The sequence below is a fragment of the Octodon degus genome, unplaced genomic scaffold (genome assembly GCF_000260255.1).
Source record: "Octodon degus isolate 3935 unplaced genomic scaffold, OctDeg1.0 scaffold00116, whole genome shotgun sequence".
Lineage (NCBI taxonomy): Eukaryota > Metazoa > Chordata > Mammalia > Rodentia > Octodontidae > Octodon > Octodon degus.
In genome coordinates, this window is record NW_004524692.1 from 6,257,659 (window position 1) to 6,275,295 (window position 17,637).

General features: G+C 42.8%; 1 protein-coding gene across 2 annotated transcripts in view; it reads right to left on the reverse strand.

The window, feature by feature from the left end:
- Slamf7 (SLAM family member 7) overlaps window positions 1-17,553 on the reverse strand; it is a 19,041-nt gene extending 1,488 nt beyond the window's left edge. The window contains exons 1-5 of one of the 2 annotated variants that reach the window (XM_023699849.1): window positions 17,467-17,553; window positions 2,550-2,882; window positions 1,641-1,913; window positions 1,331-1,441; window positions 811-914 (exon numbers count right to left, since the gene is read on the reverse strand). In XM_023699849.1, coding sequence (XP_023555617.1) covers window positions 811-914; window positions 1,331-1,441; window positions 1,641-1,913; window positions 2,550-2,882; window positions 17,467-17,521 — 876 coding nt within the window. In that variant the 5' untranslated portion in view covers window positions 17,522-17,553. The remainder of the gene's footprint in view (window positions 1-810; window positions 915-1,330; window positions 1,442-1,640; window positions 1,914-2,549; window positions 2,883-17,466) is intronic. The other variant, XM_023699850.1, reaches the window with a different exon arrangement.
- Between the last annotated feature and the right edge of the window lie 84 nt (window positions 17,554-17,637).

Here is a 17,637-nt window from a genome sequence, read left to right on the forward strand (position 1 = left end):
TGACATGCGTGCGCACCACTCATTCTTTTTGTAATATTGTGTTCCCAATGCAGTATTCATGATAAAAATAATGCTTGCTTAAATTCAAAGATTTTATGATGCTAGTAACAACTTTTCAAAACTTAACCATCTATTTTCATATACATATTTATTTCTCTTTTGGTCACAGATACGGCTTTAAGCCTCAATTTTATTTAGAATTGCAGGAAGGCCTTGAACTCATTATGCTTTCCTTGTGGTCTCAAACATGTTATCCTGATGCCTCAGCCTCTCAAGTGCTGGGAGGACAGGGCTGTGCCACCACACTTGGTCTTTATTTTATTGTATTATTATTATTATTGGCAGAACTGGGGATTGAACTCAGGCCCTTGCACTTGCTAGGGAAGCGCTTATTCTACTGAGCCATTTCCCCAACTCCAATAATAATTAATAAATTATTTTAGGAAGTCAGGGAATTATTTGTATTCATGTTTATTGATTTTTTTCTGTGTTTGCTGCATTATTTTTACTGTTATGTTTATATGAATTTAGAGAGGCAACCATGAACTGCAGGAGGGAAGAGGTGAGTCACGTTCACAGCAGGAGTGCTATTAACTGGGTCAGAACTGAGAGCTTCAGAGGCTGCCAATTTCTGCAAGGAGGTGAAGCCTTAAAGACTTGGGGGATTTAGGTCCACTGGGTTTTCAAAGCTCTGTAGTCTAATTTCCGTCCCAATTTCAGTGTTACCCACACCACAGAAAAATCTCACATAAAACAAAGAGAGCCTCCAAAAGATGGATCAGGTCCTAAGAAAGATCAGGAAGCACTCACCTGAATGTGGGGGATTGTGTCATACTCTGTGTTTTCTGCAGAATTGGGGTAAAAGCTAGGCACTTCTTGGTGGGTGTCCAGTTCACGCTTGCTTTTAATGGGCTCTGAAATCAAGTAGAGGGAGAATCAAAGCCTGTCCGTTCCCCCACTCACCACCCTTACTTGCCTATCACCCATCTCACATGGACAGCCCACTGCAGGTTGCTGCCCTGCAACTGAAGAGTTTCAGGGAACTTTCAGTGTTAAGCCTGGGGAAAATCCTAGACAAAAGCAGGATGAAGTAGGCCCTCTTCATTCCTGATCTCAGAACCAATGGGAGCAGAGTGGGAAGCAGGGGAGGTCATACGAGCTTTCAGTGTTTTCAATGTCAGGTCTCCCCCTTGCATCCCATATTATGACCTCTCCATCTGTATACTCAGTGCCAAGCTTTACATGGGCTCACCACATGTGGTGGAATCCATGAGGGAGAAAACGCATAAGTGATGGTGAGAACGATAGCAAAAAATCACACCAGCTCTACCTTTTCTTCTAGTTGTCCATATAATCAACCCAAATGTCACGAATACAAGGGGGCTTAACAGGATGAACACCAACAGGAGACTCAGGGCAGGACCTGAGTCTTCAGCAGCACCTTAAGGAAAGAAGAATAGATAGAAGTGTGAGGAAGGAAGAAGAGTCAATTAGGAAAAGTGATCCAATTTTTGGGGCACCTGCCACTTTCCTCCCAGCATGGAGACTTCCCAGACCCCAGAGCCTATTTTCTTGGGACTTAGGAGCTGAAGAAGGTATATTTACATGGACTAGAGCTCCTGGAAAGAGGGGACAGTCACCTCGACAGAGCATCTGGGCAAGGATGGGGCTTGAAGAGTTGCTGCTGACAGGGTTCCTGGCCATGCAGATGAAGGTCGTGTTGTGTCCCCCGAGGGTCCAGGAGATCGGGAGGATGGAGCCATCATAAGACTCATTGGCTGCCTGATCCAAGGCCTTCCAGCTGTAAGTCACATCCTCTCCTCCCTCTTCCACAGAACATGTCAGGTTGGTTATACAGGTGCCATTCTTATGGCTTTGTAGACTCGTGGTAACTCTGGGCTTTGATAGGAATTCTGTGAAAAGAAAGTACAGCCAAGAATGGAAAATATTCATATAGTTCTCCTTTCTTTGAATACCTGAGATATTCTAGACCTGAATCTCCTTGAGAAGCTCCAGAATGAAAAGGAAGATGTAATTCAGAGCAGAATTTGCATTCCTATCCAAGTATCCTTGTCCATATAACAATACAGCAAAAACAGTGATCATGGTAACAATGATCAGATCTGTAGGGGAAAATGGTGACTGATGTTTATGTCCCATTGGCTTCCTAAGGTAGTTATCATTTTCCTCCCCAACACAGATATGAAAACTAAGCCTCAAAGGGAATAAGTAGCTTGGCTAAGGCCCACACATAGTAAGTACAAAAGTCAGAATTTTACTTAGATCTGTGTGACTGCCACTTTCTATGTTGCCCATTTAATACACCATGCAGACGATGACAGAATCTGAGTAGGCATGGACCTTGGAGGTCAGCTACATCTACTGCATTCATGCAAGAGTCCCCTCTCCCACATTATTGCCCAGTGTTTATCCAGGCTGTGTTTGAACATCTGGTGTGTCAGGGAGACCATCCCCTCACCAGGGTAGCCACCCACCATGTGTGCTGACTCTGCTCACATAGAAGGACCATGAGGATTGATTCCGCTCACCATAGACATGCAGCCTATACTTCTGGATGAGGTCCTCCTGGGAGTCTGGACGGTGTACTTCCACAGAGTAGATGCCTGAGTCACTCTTCTTCAGCTGGCTGAACGTCAGAGAGTAGCCTCCATCTTGGAAAGCTATCCTGGGCTTGTTCCGTTTCTGTGCTGCTATGAAAGTGGCCTGTTTGTCTCCTGTAGCTGGCTCTACAGTGACAAGACGGGTTTTGTTGAAAGTCCAGTCAATACTGTCAACTTGCTGTACTGTGAAATTCACAGAGAAGGTCACAGATCCACCGACGGCCCCAATGAGCTCCTGGATGGCTTCAGAGGCTGCTAGCACTGTGGACACAGAAAACCATTAGCCCGAGTCCCTGCCCTTGCCACCAATTATCCCTTCCTTTAGGTCATGGGAAGATCCTGAGAAACCCTTGAGGTCCAACATGAGCAGTCGCTGGGAAGGCCTTCTGAACCTCACTCATATGAAAACACTGAGACAAGAACCCTCTTGTCTTAAGGGGTGACTGCAGATGATCCTACTCCATTCCCAGAGACTTCTGGCTGAAAAGACCACACTCTGAGGCAGCCCAGAAAGCCCTGCTCCATCCTAGACAGGATCCCAAAAGGTGAAAGAGAGGATGTGACAGTCTCAGCCTTGCATAAGACTATCAGATTGCTCTAGAGACAGCTGAGGTGACACTGATAAAGACAGACTGCTTGACCTGGAGACAGAATTTTGTAGGAATGCATTAGGACAGGAGGAGATGAATAACACATTTCTAATGATAGCAATATCTTAGACATTTTGGAATGATTTGCTTTTGTATTTTGTGATATTCTGGAGTAGATTCAAAGTCATCCTCAAATCAGCTTCTTATTTATTCACTTGCATTTCAGTCTGTCCAAGTGGACAGGAAAAGGGTAAATGACAGGGATCCCTGTGCTGCATCCAAGCTAACTCATGATACTCATTGCAAACTAGCAAGAATTGTAGCAGGATTTGACTTCCATGAAAAGTTTTTCTTTTATCACAATCTTGGCTCACCCCAAAAAGCATGACTTTCAAACAGTTATCAGTGTTTATGGCTCCAAGTGGAAGACAGTTAAAAGTGACTGTTGAACAAACTTCCAGAAGTGGCCCATTGAGCATTCTAAGGAACAAGTGTTATGTCTTAGATCCACAATGTCCACCAAAGTAGGGCTTAGTTGGAAAGGGTAGGTCATGTGTGGGGGGTCATAAGCTAAAAGGGTGTGTTTTCATCTCCAGGTCCTGCCTTCTCTCTCTGCTTCCTCACTGTAATGATGTGAGCAGATTTCTTCCACTAGACTGTACCAACATGCCCTCTCTGCCTTGGGGATGGCCTACCATGGACTGAACCCACCAAAACTATAAGCCAAACAAAACTCTCCTCCTTTAAAGTTTGAGTGTCAGGTATTTGGTCTCAGTCATAGAAAAGAGACTAATATAGTAGATATGAGGAATGAGTCCTCTTCCACACATTAGACACAAACTATGGGGATAGCATAGATCAGTGATAGACTTTAGATTGGGACCAACAGTTTAAAAGCAATTACTATGATCAACTCTTAAAATGACCCTCTGAGGAATAATTTTTTTATATCACCATCTTATAGATTAAGAACCTCACACACAATGGGTATCAGTGACAAACTAATCAGTAATTGGCAAAGCCTACAAAAGTACCCTCAGGGTTGAACTTTAATGTGCATTTTACGTAGATGAGAAAACTGAAGAACTGAGACAGAGCTCATTCAGGGGTCATGAAAATGGCAAATAAAATTAAATTCTTAGATTAAAAGGACAAACCCTAAAGTTATTTTCCCTTCTGCTTCCAAACTCCCCCACCCCCACTTCTGCTTCTTACATAATGCACCAGTTGACTTAATTTGGAGGCGTGGTCCTGGAATTGAAACCACAACCTTCACCCTGTGCTACACCCTACTTCTTCTTTCTCATTTTTAATTGTCTATTTATTTGTAGTAAGTGCCCGACTTACAGACACTTGAGTTGTGAACTTTTCAGTTGAGAAAGGACTTGGAATAATGAACACTTGTAGATGCAAACAGATTGCAGAAGCAGCTCTCAGGTCTGCCAAACATTGTCACAGCTGTGCTGCTGTGTGCTTACTGTGCTTAAAAGGAAAAACAGCTTACTGTATTTTTTGTTTGTGTTAGTTTATACTTTATATCGTATATTTGTGTCAAAGGTGTATAAGATTCACTGTGTCAGACTAGGAAGAAATCCGACTTCAGAATGTTATCCTGGAAAAGAATTTGTTTGTAAGTCAGGGACTTAGTGTATGGGATAAACTGCAATTAGAAAGTAAGAGAAGGGCTGGAGAGATGGCTCAGTGGTCTAAAGCACCTACTTAGAACAAGTTCAGCGAAGCACAGGGACCACGGTTCAATCCCCCAGCACCACATGCCAGCCAGCCCGCCCCCTGGTGGGCTGAGCTGGCCACACACACACCTCTCTCTCTCTCTCTCTCTCTCTCTCTCTCTCTCTCTCTCTCAAATAAATAAATAAATAAATAAATTTAAAAAAAGAAAAAAAAAGAAAGTAAGAGAAACTGCTGAGAGATTTTAGATGGAGTTGCTGACAAAGACCAGGTCAGCCTGTCCCACATGAGAGTAAGAAAAATAGGAAAGGATTCCAACTTGAGCAGCTGAAGGGAATACACACTGATGAGGGGGAATTCAGACTGGCTGATTTTTTATTTTGAGGCAGGGTCTACTTCCACACCACGGTAGAAAAACCTGCTCTTCCCAAGCATGGGGACCTTGAGCAGCAGCCCCTTGCCACCTACTCACACCCCTAACTCCACTGGCCCAGCCCTGCACCTGGCCAGGAAGAATGACAAACATGTGTTTGCCAGGTGTGGCAGCTTCAGAAAACAGACTGTAATTTTGCCTTCCTTGTAGAAAACTGGAGCAAGGAAAGGTAAGGGCCTTTGTAAGGTTTCTGCAATGAAGACTCAGGACATAGAGGAACCTGTACTGTAACATCATGGAACTCAGTTGTGTCCCAAATTTTCTAATCAAGAGATTATTGGGCCACAGAGGAAAGTGATCAGTGATGTAGAGTGTGCTAAGGAGAATCACATGGAGAGAAAACATTCTCTCAGGCTGTCACAGAGAACAAATTGGTCGAGCAATGGCCGTGACTCATCCACATGGCTGACACTGACAGAAGATCTACAAACTGCGGCACAGGGTTTCAGGGTAAATCCTGAGGGAATTTAACTGACCTTGGCAGATATAAGAGTTACGTTTTTTGTTATACAGGTCTTGCTTTATCTTGGTCTTACCCATCCAGCAGAAAAGTATAAAAACGAAGTATAAAAATTAAAGCCATATTGATATGCTGAGCTGTAAAAGGCTCAAGTCAACAACTTCTGACATTGCTAGTTATATGGAAAACCCACTACTATTATAGACTACTGGACTATATTGGAATATTTTGCTGAATTCATACACCTATAATATTTAAATGACAATGGAATACCCATCTCTGACAAAACTAAACAAAAAAGGGGATACAAATGAATGAGCATTTTGTATCTGTATATTCAAAATAGTTAGGACAGATATACAGCTACTTTCTCTTCATTAAATGAATAGAAAGACTTTTTCTAATAGTGTTTGTAGACAGGATATAGTACATCCTGTACAATGAATAACCACTAAGACAACAATATGCAATGTATTAATTATTGAAACTGTGCTACTAATCGGTTTTGAAACTGTCTCACTACTATTTGTTTCTCAATAAAGTTATTAAAAATAGAACTAAAAAAACGAGTTAACCCCTGCTAGAGAGAACAATACAGAGAAGCAGAACTGAAAGCAGCTCGGCTGCCTGAAGCCAAAACCACAATTTACTCCTTTCATTTTCCAGCTGTGTACAGAAAAGACAAACTGGAGAAGGGGCTATATCATAAAAGATTCACTTAGTATAAAGCATACACATATCTAAAACATATATTCATACCTGGACATTCACATACCCATATATGAATATGTATTATTTTCTCATCATATTAATGCATTAACATGCACACACATGTAAACCATTCTTTGCTAAGTTGGGCTTGAATATTAGGTTCTGCTATAATTCTCACAGATATCCTGACAAAACAATGAGACCAAGGAAAGTTTATCCAAGAATACACAGGTAAGCAAGGGAAAGGGCCAGTGGCAGAACCAGGGGACTCAGAGCCTAAAATAGCTAGTCAAGTTATAACAACTCCCAAGAGGGAGAGTCCCTTACTTGCCATGTAATAAGAGAGGCTAAGAACAAAGCTCCTTTTTTTTTCTTTTTTAAAATTAATTTTATTGAGAACGAAATAGCAATGAGAGAGTTTCTTTTTTCCCATAATTTTATTGATAAACAAATAGCAATGAGATAGTTTCAAATCAAATTGATAGGACAGTTTCAAAGATTAACACATTGCATACTGTCTTCCTAGAGGTTATTTGCTGTAGGTGATGCAGACATAATATCCTATTTACAAACACTATTAGAACAAATCGCTCTATTCATTAAGAGAAGGTAACTATATATCTATCCTAAGTGCTTTGAATACACAGATAGAAAATGGACATTCACCTGTATACGTTTTTTTTTTTTTTTTTTTTTTTTGTTAAGATCCGTTCTTTGAATATTATAGGTGTGTAAACTCAGCAAAATATTCTAAAAGAGTTCAGTAGCCCATAATAGTATTGGGTCTTCCACTTGACTGGCAATGTCAGAAATTGTTGACCTGAGTCCCCTACAGCTCAACATAACAGCATGGCTTTACTTCTTATATTTCATTTTTATACTTTTCTACTGGATGGTGAAGACCAAGGTAAAGCAGGACATATGCAGCAAGAGTTGTAGCTTTTGGGTCTGATAAGGTCAGTGAAATCCCCTCAGGATTTATCCTGAGATCCTGTACCACAGATTGTAGAACTTTTGTCAGTGTCAGTCATATGGATGAGTCACGGCCATTGCTTGGCCAGTGTGCACACTGTAGAGGACTGAGAGAATGTTTTCTCTCCATGTGACTCTCCTTATTCACACTCTACATCATTGATCACTTTCCTCTTTGGCCCCATAATCTCCTTGATCAGAAAATGTAGGACACTACTGAGTTACATGACATTACAGTACAAGTTCTCATATGTCTTGAGTCTTAATTGACCTTGGAAGGCTAAGGCCAAAACGTTGGCTTTCCTTGTGGCCCTCCTTTTTCTCTAATTTTGGTCTGCAAACTTAGGTTGTTAACCATCCAGAAGACAAGCTTATTGTTATTACCATACAACTTAGGCTGTTATGCTTAAACTCACTATCTGTGTGCATATCAAACATCTTAGGCATAATATGGAACAGGTATTTTTTGATATGTTGAACTTTAAGTCCCTACAGATTATGATAAAAAATATTTAAAAATTAGAAAATATTTTTAAAATGGGCATAAAGAATTTTATACTTCTTATGTTTACACATAAGTCCAAAAGTCTCACCATATACAACCTTGAAGCAGGACAGTCCCACAATATTCCTTCTCCTGTCTCCAAAGCTCCTTGAAAACAAGTTCTGTGCTCCCTACCTTTCTCTGACCAGGTGGCTATCTATCCCTTTATTTCTCTCCTCTATCTAATTAAGTGATTTTTGCTTCTCTTCTAAACTTGTACTGTAGCTCTAATTCTTTTTATTGACATAAAGTTTACAAATTCTAGATGAAATCTAACCTCACACACATATGACAAAATATTACAGTGGCAGAAGTGAGAATGTGTCACTTATGTGCAATATGCTCTTTTGGGGAGAGGGGCGTACCAGGTGTCAAACTCACAACTTCACACTTACCAGGTAGGCGCTGCACCACTTACCAGCTCACTAACTCCTAACTTCATGAGAAAGCAGATTAAGAATAACTAAGATATTTATCCAAGAGCCACACAGCTAATAGGTTGTGATTGGACCCAATGTCACTCCTGCTCTGGGACCTAGATCTTCTCCTCTCATCCAGTTTGAAGCACTGTAGCAACTGCATCAGCTCTAGCTCTTTCCCTCACTCCATACCTTGTGGGACTCAGGAGCCAAATTGAAAGTTCTCAGGCATTATTGTACCCCATTTTCCCCTTCATGCCCTCCAGCGACCTCTCCTCAAGCACAGGCTGTGCTACCAGTGCTCCAGAGTAAGGGAATTTCACCCTGCCAAATTCTACCAAATGTTGAACACTCCTCTGACTACAGATTTGAGGTCTCTGCCAACTTTTTGCCAATTTTATCTCCAAAAGTGCTGCTTTCTTTTCCCAGAGAGATGTATTTTAGGAGATAATTTCTATTCTTACACATTTTCCCCTATAATTTATCAATCAGTGCATATATACTTTAGATATCTCAAGTCTTATCAAATTGGTTAAGTATTGTGGTAGTTTATAAAGGGGCTCTCCTTCTCTAATATCAAGGCCAGGGTGCTTCGAAGCCGACTTCTCTGTAGCTACCTCGAGGGTTGTCAAAGTAGTCCCTGCTAATGCTTTAGACAGAAACAAATTCATTTTGTATTTTGAATCACTAATCCACGTATTCTTTCACTTCAAAAACAGAGATGGAAAGGATGAGTATTTTAAAGTCAAGATTCAGTTTTCATGTGAGTACAATTCCTGGGGTTGGGCAGCCAGCAAGTAATTTTATTTTCACATTAGGTTTTAGAGAAAACCATTAATTTCTTCTAAGGGTAGTGCCCCCATGCATGATACCTCCCACCAGGCCCGCCTCTTAAACTTTCCGTCACGTACGTCTATATCACCACAGTCAGGATGCATTTTTTACCATATACACCTTTGGGGGGACAAACCACATTTCAACTGTCATGGGTACTTAGGTGACAAGAATAAAAAAATGTGACTTCAGTGTGCATGCTTTTAAGCTACAAGCAATTATTCTTTGCTTCTTTCACAGTCAGTCGTGAAAACTGTTATTTTCTTGGGGCAGATACCATGAGATGTGAATTGTGTGGGAGTACAAGAATATGTCCCAAGTTCATTATTCCTTGTTAGAACAAAATTGGAAGATGAAGTTGCTGGGGAGATAGCTCAGTAAAATGGCAAGTGTGGGGTCCTTAGTTCAATACCTGGTACAAAAAAAAAATTGGAAGATGACACAGTGCAAATTTCTGGTGCAAGCTAGATGAAGCATATTGTATCTGAAGTAGAACTTGAAAGTGGAAAGAGGAATAATGAAAGAAAAAGCAGCTCCCCCACCATGTTCTAAGTGTAAATTAGGAAGAAAAAAAAAAAAAACGTGGATTAGAGAACAAGGGCCAGGTCTGATGAATCCTAACTAGTTTCATTTCTTGTTCCCAGATGACTAGGAAAAGAATTTCAGAAACAAGCTCTTCTGCTGTCCAAAGCAGAAATGAAGTCCCCTTTCTGTGCTGGCTTTGCCTTCTGCAGTACGTGATTTTATAGCACTTTACCATATCTAACCAGGTCACCTTTATTCATTCTTTCTTTGATAAGGACTTATTTAGTTCCATATTTACCACAGGCATAGTTTAGAAGCTGGGGAACAAGACAGTCACGACCTTTGCACTCATGAACTTGGGAGACGGTCACTAGTAACTACGAATGTTATAAAAAGAGAAGTAAAGGGCTGGGGAGATGGCTCAGTAGAATAAATGCAATGCAATGCAATGGCCTGAGTTCAATCCCCAGTTCTGCAAAAAAAAAAAAAAAAAAAAAAAAAAAAAAAAAAAAAGAGAGAGAGAGAGAGAGAGAGAGAGAGAGAGAGAGAAGTAATAGGTGCTTTGAGGATGCTCCAAGGAAGGGGTCCACATACCTGAGAGAGCAGAAGATGCTGGAGAACGAGTGACTCCAAACACCAGCTTAAAGCCACAGGAGGGCTGGGCCCCATGAAACTCTTGCCCCCTCCTCAGATGGCCACTCTTCTACCAAATTCAGAGCTGAATGGTGCCATTGGCCTTCTCTGCACCCATTTCACCTCCTGCTCATTTCACCACAGCAAAGTGGTTTGGGTGAGGCTGATCCCACTCAGCTCATGGGATAGCCTTTACCCTCACGGTGACAGCATCACACAAATGAGCATGGTCTTCGAGAGAAAAACCTAGGACTTTATGCCAAGATGATAATATAATGGTGTGAAAAGATGTGAGGTTAAGACTGTCACCCACTTGTTGCCACCAGACAGGCTTCAGGGCCTTCCTCCACTCCCGATCCTCAGTTCACTTTTTGCTTCGTGTGACTTTTGTACTTTATTCTTTTCTCTTTCTGTGTCGGGTAAGAAAACCCACAAGACGTAGATAAATGCCTTTCCCCTGAGGATGTTGCTACTCTTCTTTGTATGCATCTCCTCAAAATTCACCACATACAAGAGTTGAACAAAAGTGCGATGAGTGTTTAAATTCTTTAAAAAATTATTACAAAGGCATGTTGCTACTAATTCTTTGGCAAATACTTACACTCACTTTCAGCACACTTATCCCATCATCCTTACCATTGTTCGAAGCAGTTCTGGAAGTCCTCTTTTGTGAGTGCCTTTGTGAAGCATGATACAAAATACAAAATATGGTGACTGCTGCTCTCAAGCGCTAGGCAACAGAAAGGCAGGATCATAAAAGCTTACAGGGTATTCTCATCAACCTTCTTCACTAGATCTGATATCCTGCAACTGCTGGCTCTTCCCCAAAGTCATAATGACTATGGAAGGTAAATGTTTTGAATTGATTCAGGATATCAGGAAAGCTATTATTGAAAATATCTAAGTTAGACAGAAAGCAACAGGCAGCTAGAGAGGAACTGGACCCTTGGGAGAGTTAGTGCAGAAGGTATGACACATCAGAATTGCTGCTGGAGATGAACTTGAGGGGAGCCAGGCCTCAAGATGGAGACGCAATAGCCAGGCCTGCAAGCCTCCCTAAAGATAAACAGCAGCTTGAGATTGTGCTGTAATCAGCACTACCTGGTTCAGTGAGCCTAGCTAATGCCTCAGATGTATAGGTGTGGGGGGACCAGAACATCCTGACCCATACTCTCATCCTTTGCCAGGAATGCCTTTGCTCTATGTTAGATGTCATAGGTAAGCTAAGGTTAATGATACTCACTGATAGACCCTTGCTACTTGCCTTGCTCTCCTATTGGATCAATAGGAGCTAAGCAACTAACACTTGTAATCCTATAGGTTGATTGTCATTTGACCCATAGCCACCCACGCCGTGATTTTGCCATTATCCTTGACAAATAGCCTCGGTGGTCACCTGCTCAGGGCCCCTTCTGGAAATCCAGGAAAGCTTCAGAAAAATTCTTGGTTTTATTTCTAATAAAATCTCTCCTAACCTCCTTTGGTTTGTAGCTTCATTTCTTGATTTTGTGAGACCATGGGCTAGGCACATACAATCCCACTGAGGCAATGTTACACTAAAAGATGCTCATGAAAGAAAACTTAAGAGAACTGTGTCAGCAGGCTGAAAAGAACAATGGGATAAGCATATTCAAAACAAGAGGGAAGCTTCCTTTTCCTGTGAGTGGCCTTAGGTGACCTGTGAAAATGGTTCGTTATTCTCTCAACCCAGAAAACCACACAAAATCATGCAAATCAAGAAGCTCAAATCTTCACATTCACTTTAAGAACACGTGCAAAACTGCCCAGGCCATCAAGGGTATGCATATCTGAAAGGCCACCAAGTATCTGAAGGATGTCACATTAAAGAAGTATAATGTGTACCATTCCGGCGTTACAATGGTGGAGGTGGTAGGTGTGCCCAGGCCAAACAGTGGGGCTGGACACAGGGTTGGTGGCCCAAAAAGAGTGCTGAATTTTTGCTGCACATGCTTAAAAATGCAGAGTAATGCTGAACTTAAGGGTTTAGATGTAGATTCTCTGGTTATTGAACATATCCAGGTGAACAAAGCACCCAAGATGCGCCACCGTACTTACAGAGCTCGTGGCCGGATTAACCTATCCATGAACTCCCCCTGCCATATTGAGATGATCCTTACTGAAAAGGAACGAATTGTTGCTAAACCAGAGGAGGAAGCTGCACAGAAGAAAAAGATATCCCAGAAGAAACTGAAGAAACAAAAACCTATGGCATGGGAATAAATTAAGCATAAAATAAATACAAATAAAATTAATGTTGTCTATTAAAAAAAAAACAAGAGGGAAAATTTTGAGGGGGATTCATGGCAATACGCCTTTTACTGTGAAACTATTTGAAGGACATTCAAACACACACTGTATTTTTTTTTTAATCATATTGCTTAGGTTGCTTTACTTTACTTTAAAATATCCAGAAATATCCACCTGGGTGGTGGCTGCACATATCCTTTGAGTTAGCTACTGACCAGTCTACAAGCGCTAGGTACTGGGTCACGGGGCGGAGTCACGGGGTCCTGGCCAGAGAGAGGTAGCTGTGGCCTCTGCTCCACACAGCCGCCAACATGGAGCAGTGTGAGAAAGGCACTAACTTGAAGCCAGGAGATCAGGTTCTGTTCTGGTTCTTCCCTAAGTCCAGCAGCAGACACTTGGCATCACTCTGAAGATTGTAAACAAGTTTCATAGGCACAGTCTTTCTTGATCTTCAGAATGACTTCATGAGTGGAGGTTAAGCTCCACTTTACAGAGGAGGCCACTGGGATTGAGTGACTCTCCCAAAGCCACGAACAAAGAAGTGGTCGCAGCACGACAGGTAGTTCCTCTGTTTCAGAAGCGTATGTTCCTCAGCTGTGCACCGCAGCGAGTCTCGATTTTCTGAACCTTAGGCTTCATTCACCAAGAATCAGGTGATGTTAAAGGGAACCAAAAGCTTCTGGAGAAGTATGGCACACTCGCAGCAAGGGAGAGCCAGGTGCTGAGGGCGGGAGTTGCTGCCTCCATGGGCCTCCCTTCCCATTTTTTGGTCTCATTTCTGCAAGGGCAGCTAAACATGAGAAAGAGATGTCTCCAAATATTTTCAGATGTCGTCTTAGCAAGTGAGGTCTGTTTAAGGCAACAGTGAGCATCCAATGGCCAGCTGCCTTTTGATGGGGAGGGAGCTGAAGCGGGGTAGTTTTTGACTTCTGATCTGGCCAGGATTCATATGATGGTGTTCCCTTAGAACACGAGAAAGGAGCTGCCCTCTCCTGTCATCTCCCTGTTTTTTCCTCCTTGTTACTTTTTCTTCTCATCATCCCCCAGAGGCCCAAGAGCTAGTGGAGATCAGAAGCTAAATTGCAAAACCTTGCCTTGCTCTCCTATTGGCTCAATAGGAGTTAAGCAACTAACACTTGTAATCCTATAGGTTGATTGTCATTTGACCCATCGCCACCCACGCTGCGATTTTGCCATTATCCTTGACAAATAGCCAAAACATACATCTCCAGTCCTGCCAGGACCAAGGGATGGAGATTCAGGAAGAAGATTTCAGGCAGGGGAGCTTAGGATCAGCTCCTGCTCACCAACCCAGTCCCAAGAACCTCTCCAAGCACTTGCTGCCCCGTATCCAAAGGACAAGAAAGCACACACATGTCGTGGCTCTCTCCTTGTGGGAATCAAGAAGTGGAATGTCTCAGGACTGAGGGCAAGCTTGGGGTTGCTCAGTCTGAGTCCATTTCACAGGTGATAAGGCCAGTGACCAGAGGATTAGGGTGAAATGCCCAGGCCAGTGAACCGCGGCTCACCGGCAAGCTTTTGTGAAATGGGCTTCAGCTACCCTGGGCATCTGAGTGTTTCCATGTATTTCTGGGAAGCTTGGGAGGAGGTCTGAGGAAGGCAAAGTAGAGCCAAGTGTGATGGGCAGGGTTTACAGGACTTCCTTAGCACAGAGAGCTGTCAATTCTCCATGTGGTTATGTATGTATTTATAGAGTTTGTAAAAAGAAGTCTGAAAGTTCTTCAGCTAACTTCTCCTTTACTAATTTCCCTTGGAAAGAACACTGTAAATCAAAATCATGTGGGAATGGGGAATGCCAACACCCTAGTCACCACACACCTTCCCTCTTGGCCCAGCGCTTTCCTGCCGTGTTGACATTTACGTTCCTCAGCATGTGGCCCATGCTCATTTCCCACCATCTCACCTTTATTTTTTCTGGTTCTCTGCAGTATCCTTTCATCCCTTTTTCTTTTATTGTCCTTTCAAAATGACTGTATCATTAATCATCACAAAATACTCCAGAAGCACACTATTGTGCCTATTTTTCAGATGAGACATCAGAGGCTATGAAAGTTATTTCTAGGTCCCTCGGACCTTGGGCAGAGTGACTCCCTGTGGCTGTAGCCACATCCCCTGACAATGCTACCTGTTCTCTTTGATCCTTCCAGTGCCTAACTTTGGCTTGTGTTCTTGGAGAAGGAAATTTTATCTGGCTGTCTCTGTGGAAGAATCAGCTCAAATACATATTTACTAAATACTTCTCTGCTACAGAGGACAGCATCAGTTTGGTGCAAAGAGAACATTAGCTTTGGAAACTCAATTGCTGTTTCCCCCCTTTTTTTTGGCAGTGGAAATTAAACCCAGTGTTATGGTTGGTATCTAGATGCCTCCCCTGCAAAGCCCCATGTAGTCACCTGGGCGAGCTTCTAGAGTTTGTGATTCATTCAGGATCCAATGCTGAGATTAAGGGTGTGAGCGCTGCACCCTCACTGAGGCAGATAGCCTGAAAGCAATATAAGGAAAGGAGAGGCTGCCTCTGCCTCTACTGAATCTGCTGCTCTTCCCTTTTTGCTCTTGTTGTTTTCCACCACCATAAACTATTGCCCTCTGTCATGTGCCACTTTGCCTTGGAGCCAGCTGACTGGCTGACTGTGTGCACAGGCAGATGCGTGTGCACTGACTGGCTGAAACCTCCATCAACTGTGAGCTAAAAATTTGGGGGTCAGGTATTTTGTCCCAGCGAAGAGAGAAAACTAACCAAGACACCCAGGATCCTTGTAATGAGCTACATCTCACCCTGACCCCTTTTTATTTTTGAGACAGAGTCTCATTCAGTCACTAACTTGGCCAGGCTGGAGTCCAACTTGTCATCCTCCTGCCACAGCCTCCTAAAGTGCTGGGTCTGCTCTGCCTTTTGATGACCACGTCTTACCCACGGAACCTGATCACTCTGAGTCTAACTTTCTTACCTGTGAAACAGGTAAGAACGGGATAAGAATACTTGTCCTATAGCCTTATGAAGAGATGGTATGAAAAAGCCACCTTGGGTAGAGTAGGAGCATCAATGGTGAGTATGACTATAATTACTTGGCATTTTATTGCTCATTTTAAAGCACCGCAGTAATTCCATGAGTTCGATTCCCTTGCCTGTCATACAGTTGAAAAGAACATGGTTCAGAAAGTGCATGCACAGCACAAGTGGCACAGCTACTAGGTCAAGCCCAGGATGTCCTTGTCCAGGGTCAGCACCCCTTGCACCGTCCTGCCTGCTGGGGGTGCTAGGACAGTGACCCTTTTGAGATGAGTGCCCAAACCACAACCCCAAACTCGTTTATTTATCACACAGTGCCAACACTACAATTAGTCTTAAATACTGAGGTTTTATGTTTAGAAAAAAATTTATGTATTAACACCTTTTGTCTTACAAGAGAAACAAATCACACCCCACAGGTTCACCACAATTGCCCTCCGACAAGCTCTGACTCCTCTCAGTCGTGGTGGGGTTCTATGTGACTGCTCACAGACTCCTCCAGCAGGGCAGAAGAGGCCCTTCTGACAGAGTTTGACCCTTGTACCTTCTTGCACAGAGTTCAGATTTCACATGGATACTGGGGAGTTTTCACAGCCCCCATGTGTCCTCCCCCATCTCACCTTCTTTGAGTTCTGTTTCTGGTCATTTCAGTTTAGACATTTAAAACAGGTGCTATTTCAGGAGCACCTGCTTAGGGCCAGGTGCTGCTCATTATTCTCCTCCTCCCCCTCCCTCCCCCCTTCTCTCCTCCTCCACTCCTTTTTCTCCCTCTCCTTAATTTTGAGACAGGGTCCTGTTAAATTGCTAAACTACTCACTTTAGGCTCGAACCCATGACCCCTCTGCCTCAGCCTTCCTCAATGCTGGAATTACAAGTGTACAGCTCAAAGCCTGGCAGATCCGAGGACTTCTTAACAAGGCAAACTTCTGATGTATTCAGGGAGCGGTGAGTCTGCAGAGGGAGGGCACTCAGTGAGGCCAAGCAATGGGAGGATTCTGACGGCCTGTGTGGTTTTGACAAGTCACTCCAGGCATATGTGTGTGCACGCAACGAATAGCTGGGCTAAGCTCGTGAGTTAGACCATCGGAGCGACATTTCTCACCTATGGGCTTCCTGGTCCTTTCTGATAACACTGAGGATAGTAAAATCTTCAAGAGTATCGTGTCAATGACAGTTACACACAATTCCTTAGTCCTCTGTGACTAAATATCACAGGCCCACAGGAAGAATCTGTGTTCCAAGTAGATTGGTTGGGTTTGCTTGTGTTCAGAGAAAAAAATTCCTATGATTCCTTATATCAATACAACTGTTATTCATATTCAGCAAAAACATATAACACATTTAAATAAAATATATTTACAAATAAAGAAATGCTCATGCACATAATTTTGCTTTAAAGTTACGTGCAAAGGAAAGGAAGCTAGCAGAACATCTAATGCATGGCAGAACATAATCCTGTTATATCCAGCACCTCTTCTTTCAGCCCTTCCTTCCCAGGGCATTCAGAAGGGAAGAGAGTCCCCAGAGCTTCTATCCCCAATCTATCTAGTTTCTTCTAGATCAGAGATTCCCCCCCCCAATCTCTCTAGTTTCTTCTAAGACCAGACTGTTTTAAAAGAAGCAACACTAGATGAGGAGCAGAGCCTTGTGAGTCGAGCCAGAGGTCCAGGTGGACCCGAGAGTCCAGAGCTAGATCTCAGGATCAGGAAGGCAGTCAGGGATCTGACTGGACTCACCTGTCAGCTGGCAGAGGAGAGAGATTAGTATGAGCTGTGCTGGGGGAGCAGCCATACCGTTCTCTGGGTGTCAGGACTAAAATGAAACCTCACACTGCTTCCTCATCTGGAGTTTAAGTAAAAAAGATAAGGTAGTTAGCACATCAGATGACGTCATGGTATCCTTGTTTT